Below are 12,578 nucleotides of genomic sequence, written 5' to 3'. Positions count from 1 at the left end.
CTATTCAATATTGAACTGGAAGTTCTAATCAGGGCAAATAGGCAAGAAAATAAAAGACATCCATATTGGAAAGGAGGAAGTAAAACTATCTCCATTTGTAGATAAATCTTATATATAGAAAATACTAAGGAATACACACACCACACACACACACAACTTGAACCAATAAATGAGTTCAACAAGGTGGAAGGACATAATATCAATATATGAAAATAAATTGTATTTCTATACAGTAGCAATGAACAATCCAAAAACAAAATTGAGGAAAATGATTCCATTCACAGTAGCAATAAAATGAATAAAATATTAGGAATAAATTGAACAAAAGAAGTGAAAGTCTTCTGCACTGAAAGCTATAAACATTATCAAAGGAAATTAAAGAAGACCTAAATAAAGGCATCCTGTATTCATGATTTGGAAGACTTAGAGCTGTGAAGATGGCAGTACTTCCCAAATTGATCTATAGATTCAATGCAAGCCCTATCACAATCCCAGCTGACTTTTTGCAGAAAGTTAGGACAAGTTTATCCTAAAATGCATATGGAAATTCAAGTGACTCAGAATAGTCAAAACAATCTAGAGAAAGAAGAAAAAGTTGGAGGATTCACATTTCCCAATTTCAAAACTTAATGCAAAGCTATGATAACCAAGACTGTATGATTCTGGCATAAGAACAGATATATAGATAAATGGATTAGAATTGAAAGTCCAGGAGTAAAAACCTACCTTTATGGCCAACTGACTTTTATCAAGGGTGCTACCATAATTCAAATGGGAAAAGAATAGTCTTTTCAACAAATGGTATTAGGACAACTGGATAACTACATGCAAAAGAATGAAGCTGGACATCTAACTCACACTATATCAAAGACTTTAAAAGCTGAAAGTATAAACTTCTTAGAAAACATTGATCTAAATCTTTGTGATCTTGAGTTGAGCAAGTATTTCTCTGATTTGATCCACTGCACAAACTACTAAAGGAAACCAGAATATGTCACCCCAAAATATGCATCTTTGATATAAAATTATTTAAAACTGAATGCAATTAAGAAGTAGCAAATGCATTAAAATATCTCCCTTTTCTGCCTAAAGGCAGGATATAAGTTTTCCTTTTACTGGAGACAGACTCATCAGTGCAGAGAAAGTACCCTTATACCTTTCTGGTGGGAATGTAATATAGTGAAGCTGCTTTGGAAATCAGTTCCTCAAAAAGTTAAACATAGAGTTACCATGTGACTCCACAATTCCACTTCAAGGTATTCACTGTTGACCTGAAGCCAATGGACTGACAGATATTTCTCCAGCCAAGATGCATTTATTTGGGATCAGAAGAGAATTGCAATTCAGGGTCTGCAACCATGGCAAGTCATGTGTAAGTTCCCACATGGCAAGGGAAGAAGAACATTTGTATAGAGGGGAAAAGGAAGTGGGGAGGGCGATAGTAAACAAAGAGTCCCTGACTTTTCATTGATTGAGTCCTTGCCAGGAAAGAAGAGAGTCTCTGCTTCCTATTGGGCTCTGCTACTGTCTCAGGGTGTGAGAGCTCCCTCTTCTGGCCCATCAACTCTATTTGAAATACTGAGGTTTCTGTTCATTAATTTTTGACAATACCCAAGAGAAATGAAAACACATGGTCACACAAAAACATGTACATAATTGTTCTTAGCATCATTATTTGCAATAGGCAAAAAGTAGAAACAACCCAAATGTCCATCAACTAATAAACAGATAAACAAAATGTGGTCTATCTAAACAATGAAATATCATTCAGTCATAGAAAAAAATAAACTACAGATACATGTTATAGCATGGATGAATCTAAGAACATTATGCTAAGTGAAAGAAGCCAGACACAAAAGATCATATATCATATGATTCCATTTATATGAAATTTCTAGAATAGGTAAATCTATAGAAACAGAAAGTAGTGGTTATCAGGGGTTAGAGGAAGGGTGGAATGGGGAGTGATTGGTAATAGATGTAGGGTTTCTTTTGGGGGTGATGAAAATGTCCCAGATGTTTGCAGAAGCTTGTGAATATGCTAAAACCCACTTAATTGAATACTTTAAAAGGGTGACTATTATGGTAAGGTATGTGATGATATACATAAAAGAAAAATGATGGCAAAGCAGATACATTACTCACCTTCACCATTAACTACTGTGGTTACTGAAGACAGTGTTGACAGCAGAGATGTTTCTAAGAGTTCCTTGCTGGTAGCTCCTAGATAGATGACATTATTATTAATTACAATTTCATCTCACCTGTCATGGAGTAAAGAAAAGTAAGTCAAATCTGAAGGTGAATCAAAGTCCTTCTATAGGTACTGGGTAAACCTTTGTCTATATTTTTCCATTTTCCAGCTTCTTTTGTCCAAGGTGAGGAATGTAAGTACTGAATGCTTGGGTGGCCCGATAAACACACACACACACACACACACACACACACGCTTTTGTATGAGAGGTCCCAAAAGCAAATTTCTACTGCAGATTGTTACTTAGGTCTCTTTAAAAGTGAATTACTTAAAATCATTTTATTTTTCCCAGTGGGAAAAATTACCTGGTCAATAGGACCTAAGAGTAATGTGCCTTTTTTTCCCAAAATAAGATTTCATTTTGTTGATTCAGTTGTGGCTTTGAAACTTCCAATAAACATAAATAATAAAGGAACTAGCAAACTCCTGTAATTAATTAACTTTTTTCATTTATGAAACAATCCATTGATTTCCCACTCTGTACAAAGCCCTCTCCTAGGCTTCTGAGGGCAGTAACTAACCCTTAGTCACCTCTTTTTTCCCATGCCCCTCCCCCACTCCCCGCAGTTGCCGCATGCTCCGACTGGCCCTTAGTCATCTTTTTAATCTTCATTGTATGAAGAATAATTCCTTGCATAGAGTGAGCATGTAGTAAATGTTGTTTCAGATACGATGGCACTCATACAGGACGGGGGACCAACAAAAGGATAAAGATCTGCTTTAAGTAGTGAACACAACTTACTGATTTGCTACTCATGGTAGCATTCCCTTTTCTCTTAAAACATGTTAGAATGTTCTTTTGTGATTAGGACAAGGGTTCTATTTTTACTATGTGACATTCATAAAATCTTGGTTCTTATATATACACATGCTGTGTTTGAGGGAGGAGATATTTGGCTCTGCACAGTTTACCTAGTACTTTATTTTTTTATATCTTTATTGGAGTATAATTGATTTACAATGTTGTGTTTAGTTTCTGCTGTACAACAAAGTGAATCAGCTATATGAATACATACATCCCCATATCCTCTCCCTTGTGAGCTTCCCTCCCACCCTCCCTATCCCACCCCTCTAAATTGTCACAAAGCATCCAGCTGATCTCCCTGTGCTATGCAAACAAAGCAACTGACAAAGGAAGCAACTGACAAAGGATTAATCTCCAAAATATACAAGCAGCTCTGTTATTAATACAGTTTCATCTTGTTAGCTGTGCTGCTTAAGTGGGGAACTGGAATATTTAGAAAGATATTTTTATGACTGAGAAATGACAATTTTTTCTTCTCTAAAAATAAACTTTGTATATGTAACCATCACAATAGGATCATTCCCAAACAGGAAGTGACCCAAAGCGATATCATCGAAGAAGCCCACTGTGATCTCACGGTTTTGTATTCAACCCAAAATAACACGAGTTTCAAAATAATGAAATAACCTAGACCTTCATAACACAGATATGAGATTCCCAAATTATTTTCCTATGATTAATTTATATGGGTGCTACTAATTTAATTTGTTAAAGTTAAAGTAAATTTCATGAAGAGTTAATCCTACCTTTAGTAGTTATTTCAACTGTTGAATTCTCTGCAACATTTGGTGTTGACGTTGTGTTTGATGTTGGTACAGATGTTTTTGTTGCAGAAGTTGATGATAATACAGGAGTGGTTGTATTTTTGACTTCTGAAAAAAGTAAATTGTGTTAAAGCAGTTGCAGTAAAATTTACATTTATTTTGCCAATCAACAGCCTAGTATATTTAAACAAAGTAAACTGTATGTATACTACTGCATCGGGTATGGTTTTGGAATTAATTTTCTAATTGTAATGAATTCAGCCCTGATTTCAGTATTCATACACTAACTCCATCTGCTTCTCACCAATGGCGTGAATTTTTAAGATGGTTGGCAGAAGCAGTCTGTGGTTCTGAAACAAAATAATATCTGACAAAACTAGTGAGGAATAAATGTATGAGTTTGAAACTTAACAATATTTGTAATCCAACTAAACTAACATTGTCCGATGAAATAATTAAATAGGCACTCTCTGGGCAGTGGATATTTTACTGAATGTTTTAGAGCATGTTAAAGTTACTAAATACTAAAATCTCAGTATTAGTGCATCTCTTTTTGGTACATAGCATTTCTCTCTCTCTCTCTCTCTCTCCATATACTACATATATTTTCTAAAGAGACAATAAATTTTAACGAAATTCAACAATTGCAACAAGCCTACATTCTTGGGGATAGAGCCACCATAAATCTGCCTTTTCAAATGACTTATTTCTCTCAAAGGCACAGAAGTGAAGACAATACATTGTTATGTATATTATATATTTATTTTTAATAATTATTTTTTTGGCAATAGAAAACCAATATCTTACAATAATTCTTAAAACTTCCATTGCAATATTATTTTTTAAAAGTGAAGTATGTAGGATTTAGTACTCAGTGATCTATGGAAAGATTTGTTTCATATAATATTATTGTAACTTATTGGCATTTATATATTTTTTAATTCTGCATTTGTTGGATTTGTCTCTGTATACTTACTGTTATGTTGCAGATAAAAAAACAGCAAACAAATGTTTACAAAGGATGTGGAAAAAATATTCCTGTTCATGGAAAGTACTATTTTTATGTTGTTACTTTGTATACAGAACAGTTGACCCTTTAACAACTTGGGGGTTAGGGGCGTCTTCCTTCCATGCGATAGAAAATCCAATTATAACTTATATGTGGCCCTTCCTATCCAAGGTTTCTCTGCATCCAAAGATTCAAACAACTTCAGATTGTAGCACTGTAGTATTTACTATTGAAAAAATCTGCGTATAAGTGGACCCACGCAGTGCAAACTCACGTTATTTAAGGGTCAGTTGTATACAGAGTCAGTACAACAGGTAGTTGAGAGGATGGACTTTGAATAACAAAGACTCATGTTCAAATCCCAGTCAAACTGAGTATGTCATTACAGTAATTGTATGTCATTTGTATGACTTCTCAAATTTAAATTTCATCCAAAATTTTCCTCTTTGAATCTGAGAAAAAAAAATCTTTCAACTCATTGAAAAGCAATATTTGAGATGTCATGAGATAGAGTGTACTTCCTGGTTTCTTTTATAGACTTGAGGGGCTTGGGAGTGTTAGTGCTTAGCGCTGACTTTGTTTACAGACAGCTCACAGAAATTGCTTGATGTATGCAGCACATACCGATGTGTTCCGCACATACAGGAATGACAGAACTGCTTTTTCACGGGCCTTACCAAAATCAAGTCAAAAGCTTTTTTCACCTCTGGAGAAACACTTCACACCCTTGGTCTTACTCCCATCCTCTCCTTCCCCTCAATACTCAGCAGAGAAAAGGAACACAGCGTGTAATGAGGTTACCTTTTCTCTATTAGTCATTTTATTCTCACTATTTTTCTTTCTGTCCTGGAGTCCATGATGTAACACTAATTTCTAAGTTTAAATTGAGATTGAAGAAGAAGTTATTTGAAGAGGCAGATACCCCATGGACTGGAAATTTCCCCAGTAAATAACTTGAATGATCTCTCTCTGTTGACTTGCTAAATAGCAACAACCTTAATTTCTGAGTATAATCAACAACTCCAGAGATATTTTTCATATTTCTTTCCTCCCTCCCTTACTTTTTTCTTTCCTTTTTTGCTTCCACACATACTTATTGGGGAACTAATATGAAAAGCATGATTAGATACTGCAAAAGACTCTATGTTGCACCACATAGTATCACCCTTGAGTAGCTTTTAATCTGGTAGGGAACATAATGCCTATACACAATAAATAATAAAGAATATTCTGTATGAGTTGTGTAGACCAGTGTTTTTCAAACTTCAGATTATGATACAATTGAAGAGTAATTTAAGTCTATTTAATACATTGCAGCCAGAGCTTTTTTTCTAAATGAAAGAGAAAGAGGCAATATTAGATTAATACTGCAAATAATGAGGATAAGTATTGTTTCATGAAGATTTTGTTTAGCATTGTGTGTGTGTGTGTGTTTGAGAATGAAATGTGTGTTAATGCAAAATGTATCTCTTACTGTGATTCCAGCTAAAAATGTGAAAACTGTGGGACAAGAAAAAATTGGGGCAAGAATTTATAAGATAAAAAATGACCACCCTGCTGGCATGAGCAAGGAATACTTCATGAGAGAGTTGACATAGGGGCTGGAGCTTGAAGAGTGAGTAAAATGGTGACACAGGAAGAGGAAAGAGCATGAGTGAAGGTCTGAAGTGGGAGAGTGAGAGGTATTTGAGGGCACTGCAAAGAGCTCTGTTTGGCTGGATTGCTGTGTCCTATGACAGGACATGGTGGATGTGTCTGGTAAAATTCTGGAGACCAGATTGTAAAGGACTTTGAACACCAAGCCAGAGACTTGGGACTTTATCTACGAGTCTGTGGGGAGCCATGGGAAGTGACCAAATGGAAATTCAAACGTAGGAAACACGATGGGGAAATAAGTGGGGCAGAGAATGAGAAGATACCAGTTGAACAGAATTGAAAGCTGACATTTTTATGTTTACCAATGTGGTCGGCCCTCTTGAAGTCATCATGTGAGATCGGTGAGTTGTCATCCATACAATGACTTGAGGCAAACTACAACAAGACACATTTCTAGCTACTTATGTGGTAAGGTTGAAATGTGCTGTAAGGCTTCTCCTCCTCACCGCCCTTCTACACATTTGGCCATGGATTTCCCTGAGTAAAGCCTTAATCCATTAGCACTCATCAATGTCTCCATTACTAGTTCTTCAGATTGTTCAACAGAGAGTATTCCCTCTTTTGGCAAGGACTGACAAACAACCCCTAAGAATACTGAGTGTCACTATGTGCCAGGTAGTATGTGAGTACTTTCCATGGATTATATCATTTAATTCTAAGACCCTACAATGTTTATACTCTTAGATCACCATTTTACAGATGAGGATCAAAAATGGTAAGCAACTTGTCCCTATTATACACTAGGAAGTAATACAGTTGGAATTTGAATCCAGACACCTTTGACTCCAGAGAAGATACCCTGAACCATCACACATCTGGCCATGGGAAGGTGGCTCCATGCCAAGCCACATACCCCCACTCCACCTGCTTTCTGCCTTTGACGGAGTGTGATATTAAAAATGTGGATGTGACTAGATGCACCAATGTTTTACCTCTACATGCCTAGGATGAGGAAACAGACAAAATACCTCACTGTTTTTTTTCTTTTTTAATAACAAGCATTCATACTGTCATGTACATATACATAAACACACACGTAAAATGTTTTCATATTAGACTGAAAGCTTTAAAATATTTCCAATCTTTTAAAACTATTTACAATTGAAAAATAAAAATAGAGATTTACTGAGTTAAAAAAAATTCTGCAAATAGAAACTTTCCTCATACGGTGGAAAAGAAGTATTCCCTGTAACTACCACTGTTGAAGGTTTCATTGACCAGGATTCAAGTAACCATCAGTTATGCTTTTACTGTATTATCTGTAAATCTCTTCTAGGTCTGATTTGATCTCATAATAAACCATTGAGGAAAATGGTTAATTCTGAAGTGTTTTCTTTTCATAGGACACTGTGAGGTAGCATTTTCCCTCTCTTTATCTCCAAAGTGATTAAAGAATAATTTAACAAGGAGACCTGTGCTTCACAGCTTTGCTTGTGCCAAACCAGATAGTCCTGCTCTTGGGAGAAACAGATGGCATTTCATCCTGACTCTACCCTATATCCATACACTCCAACTGAGAGAGCACAAGGGATGCCATAACACCCGTTTCCTTCACTATGAAAGGATGAAGCATTATTGGGATTTTAATAAAATAACTATTTTAATTATAAAAATCATAAGAACTTTGAGAATTCAGTTTATGGCTAGAAACCAAGATTCATACTTTATCCTGTTTTCACATGATCAAGTCATCGACTCCAATCTTCTCAGACATGCTTTGTAATTACATTTAGAGGTAACTCACAAATAGTCTCTAAGAGTTAGAATTTCATCCAACCTCATAAGGAGCAATTGCTTCTCCAGCTTTCTTTTTTCCTACCAATTCTGTTTCTAAAGTCCACTGAAAATCCACTACTAAAGAAGATTGATCTTGCTTCTTCTAGATCAACACAAACACTGAATGACAGTAACTTAGAATTCTAGAACTTGAGATCTGGAAAGAACTTTTCAAAAAGATCTTAATGTAATAGAAGTCCTACATTTTATAGCTTAGCAAATGTATGAGTTTAAGGTAGTTTCAAAAGATCATAGCACCAATTAGTAAAAAGTTAATTTTTCTAATTCTACCACTTGGGTACGTGGAATGCAATTGTGGCAGAGACAGTGCTGAAGTTTCCCTTTGAAAATATTTACTTTGCCAGTTTTAACCATAAACACAATTTCAGAAGAGGGTTTTAAGTTCTTTAAGGAAACAGAAGAATGGTTTCTTTAGAAATATATAATTACAGTAAATTAAAAATGCTAACTACTAAATGGTCTTATAAACCTTCAAAGTACCATTATTAGGTAATAATCTCATCACCTAGATCAACTGCTCTATGGAATTGAAGGTAAAGTAGCTAATTTTATATTTCAATAACTTACAACATACAATTTCTACTATTTCATATTGTCTTCATGCAATGCCATCTCCCATATATGCCACCCCTTAGGCTTTTAGGAACTTTATACAGATTTTATCTTGAAATAAAGTAATTGTCAATTTTCAGTTGTCATTTGTGGTTGCTTCTCCCCTATGTATCATAGCTTATAGTGAATAGAGATCCACTTCTTAATGTTTGTGTGTGATGGCAATGCACAAATTGGGGTATTATAAATAGTGAGAAGGTCCTTTTTCATAGTACTTTGTCAGTAGTTGCTAGCATTATAATTTTTGTTCAACATATACCCTATATCTTCTTTGTCAGAAAAGAAGTAGCAAAGAATTAGCAAAGTTTAAGTGGAAAATTTCAATTTTCCCTCACACATTAAAAATATATTAAAATGTTAATTACATAGTATAATATACAAAAATTTATATATAAGTAAAATATATTTCTATAGTAATATAATAAAAATAAATAAATGCAATATGATACCACTTTCTGTATTCCCATCAAAAGAGAGCCTTCGTGAAAGACAAGGCACCAACTCCTTTTGATTATCAGTGTCATAGCAACACGTTTTTCCATTAATGGTGATCCTTGCTCTTTTATACAGCACAGGTCACTTTGGTTCATTGCCAACCAAATTAAATGAAGTTAATTTTTTTCCTCAATCAAAAGAAAACAATAATTATTACGTGATGATGTATTCCTGATGACTTCTACTTGCATTGATCTAAAAATTTCATGATATCCTATATGAAATGTATAAGTAAACTACTAGTCAATGAGTTACATACCTCAATAAACATTTACTAAGCATCTATTTCAATAAGACCTAAGCAAAAATTAAAAATATGTTTTTCCTAGAGGATCTTAGACTTTATTTTGATACTCAAGCTATACATGCATGAAACACCTATAAGGTTATGCTAAGGTGCCATATAAAAATGGTGCTGTATAATTAATACTATGCATAGCTCGTTGTGTACAAGTGAAATCAAAGTAAGGTGATGTCTCTCTATGTGCCTAGGATAACGAGAATCATTTTCTCCGTGGAACAGATTTCAAAAGGAATCAGATAAATGAGCACAAGAAGGAAAGAAAAATCATGCTTCATGGTAGAAAAAGAAGAAAGGATATTCAAAGAGAAGGGCAAAGACAATAGTGCCAAATAAAACAGAGGCTATATAACATAAGGCCTGAAATGGGGCCTTGGGGATATTAGACACTTAAAAATAGAATCTTTTGGGAGAGGAAAACAGAAAAATTTAATTTTCAATGAAAACATCAGAGCTAGTGGCAACTCAAAAAAAAAAAAAGGATTTGAAGTTTACTTTTTCAATTAAGGCTAACAAAATACTGTAGTGAGCACAAAAGGCTTTAGAATGCTTACCTTTCCTAGGTGGAATGAATTTGGGGGATAAGTTAGAATAAAGATGCAGATGTAGAGAATGGACTTGAGGACACGGGGAGGGGGAAGGGTACGCTGGGACGAAGTGAGAGAGTGGCATGGACATATATACACTATGAAATGTAAAATAGCTAGTGGGAAGCAGCCGCATAGCACGGGGAGATCAGCTTGGTGCTTTGTGACCACCTAGAGGGGTGGGATAGGGAGGGTGGGAGGGAGACGCAAGAGGGAGGAGATATGGGGATATATGTGTATGTATAACTGATTCACTTTGTTATAAAGCAGAAACTAACACAGCATTGTAAAGCAATTATACTCCAATAACGATGTTAAAAAAATAAAAAGAAGATCTCCTCTCTCACAGAGAGGAAAATACGCAGGTAAGTGGGAGAGAGCTATGCCTTAAAGGCGAATCTCCTCGGGTTGCAGCCATCTGGCAGGTGGGGAAGGAGTGCCAGGCCTGGCAGGATCGAGCATGGACAGGTGTCTCAGCCACCTGGCCCCTCTGGGGAGAACGGGAAGGCAGCAGTACATTGGTGAGTTTCTTAAACAGAAAACAACAATATCTGCAAAATGGACCCGAGAATCCAAGGTGTTCTGGCTAACACACAGGTGGAGGCTCCCAAGGCAAGTTTCCTCCACTCACCCATGTGTCAGGTTTGAAATTATGGGGCAATGCAGGTATTTTTCCTTTACAAAATAACTGTGATTCTTTAAAACTCGGGTTGCCTAATAACGAGATATTTGAGATTGTGGACTCTATTATAAGGGGACTTTTTGTATACTGTATCAGGTTTGGAAAGTTTCAGCTCTTTGAGGTATAAAAAAGCAAAGGTTATATTTAATATTTATAGGTGTGGGAGTATTAGGGGAAAGGAGTGACCTGGCCATACTCCTGGGCTCTTAGATCAACCACCCCCAGATCCTTCCCACCATGCTCTGCTCTGACCCCAGAGAAGAGCTGTGGTTCTGTGGCTCAAAAAGTATCTTCCCAGGAAACAAGATGCTTAGGCTTTGCAGGTTCTTGTCGGCACCAGCAAACCTTACAAGCAAGTCTCTTGGGTTTGTCTCAGGAAGGGGATCAATCCAGGGCCCTCTCAGTCCTGGGAGGAACAGCGCTGCTCTGTCCTTTCTCTGGGCTCCACACAGGGGCAGTGATAACGGAGGAGAAGGTGGTCCTCTTCTGTCTCTAATGGCGCCCCCAGCTTTCCTCTGAGCTTAGAGTGTCACCACTTGAAATCCTGGGTCTTCACTACAGGCTCTCCTGGCATTTCTTCAGGAACAGGAAAGGCCTCACTAGACACTTTCCACCAGCAGTGACATTAGAAGAGTGATTGACACACGTGAAATGACACCACAGGAGGTGGAAGGACACACAGCCTTGGCAGTTGTGACATCAGCTAATTATGTAACTGTGTGAGCCACTTCACCACTTTGGGCCTCAGTTTCCTCTCTATGAAAAGTGTCTGTTGAACAAAATCTCTTCAGCTATAAAATTATATTACCTGTAAGATTAAATTACAATGTAAATATCCATTATGGCAAATAATTAAGCATAAGTTGCATTTCTACATACCAAGAAGGAGGCTTGTACTTTAGCAGTTACATACAAAGGCTTTATAGAGTTATAAACTCATCACCTGGGAGAAATCTAAGCCCCAAAAGGCATTCTGTATTACAGGGAGAAAATGATTATGTTTATTTGCAATCTGATAATGTTACCTGGACAAAATGTATTTCCCTTTAGGGTGTTAGTCTACCCAGAAATAGAGAAAATGTGAAAGACAAAGTTTGGAATAGATATTTGGAATACTTTGTGTTGAAACTTTTTTTTTACGTAGCAGAACAAATGATGAAATATTTTATATAGGGAAGCTAGTATCTATGTGAAAGAATAGAGCTCATATACAATAAGCTAGACAGCTCCTTCTCAGCAATGTGTGTGTGTGGGTCTGTGTGTGTGTGTTCATGTCTACACTTAATGAGTGACAGCTGAGTTTGTAAAAAAGTCTACAGTATTGCATTTGAAGCTAGAAAATGATATTTGGCTGACTTTGAGATGTCATATTTATCATCGCATCTACTCTATTTTTGTCTTCTCTAAGTGTAAAGAAAAACTCTCTGATTTTAAATGCTTTTTAATTTGTATCTGTTGAAAGATGGTAATTTCAGTTATTAAGGGGTAAAATAAAAGGACAAAAAGTTATTTCTATCTTCTGAAAAGTCAAAGACAATCTCTTCTTGCCCTAAAAAGAATTATTTGAAGTGACAAAAAACTTTAAATGACAGACATTCCAAGAACACAAACATGTG

At 36.0% G+C, this 12,578-nt stretch overlaps 1 protein-coding gene across 1 annotated transcript in view; it reads right to left on the bottom strand.

Annotated features, from left to right (window-relative positions):
• The window catches only part of EMCN (endomucin), a gene marked incomplete at both ends in the record, with an annotated part of 87,439 nt that overhangs the window by 48,586 nt on the left and 26,275 nt on the right, over positions 1–12,578 (bottom strand). Inside the window, 2 exons of the mRNA XM_079702085.1 lie at positions 2,152–2,223; positions 3,806–3,931. Coding sequence (XP_079558211.1) covers positions 2,152–2,223; positions 3,806–3,931 — 198 coding nt within the window. The remainder of the gene's footprint in view (positions 1–2,151; positions 2,224–3,805; positions 3,932–12,578) is intronic.

Source organism: Hyperoodon ampullatus, assembly GCF_949752795.1.
Source record: "Hyperoodon ampullatus genome assembly, chromosome: 1".
In the NCBI taxonomy this organism is placed as follows: Eukaryota; Metazoa; Chordata; class Mammalia; order Artiodactyla; family Ziphiidae; genus Hyperoodon; species Hyperoodon ampullatus.
The sequence above is the reverse complement of the archived record's forward strand: the minus strand, read 5'-3'. Positions and strand labels throughout refer to the sequence as shown.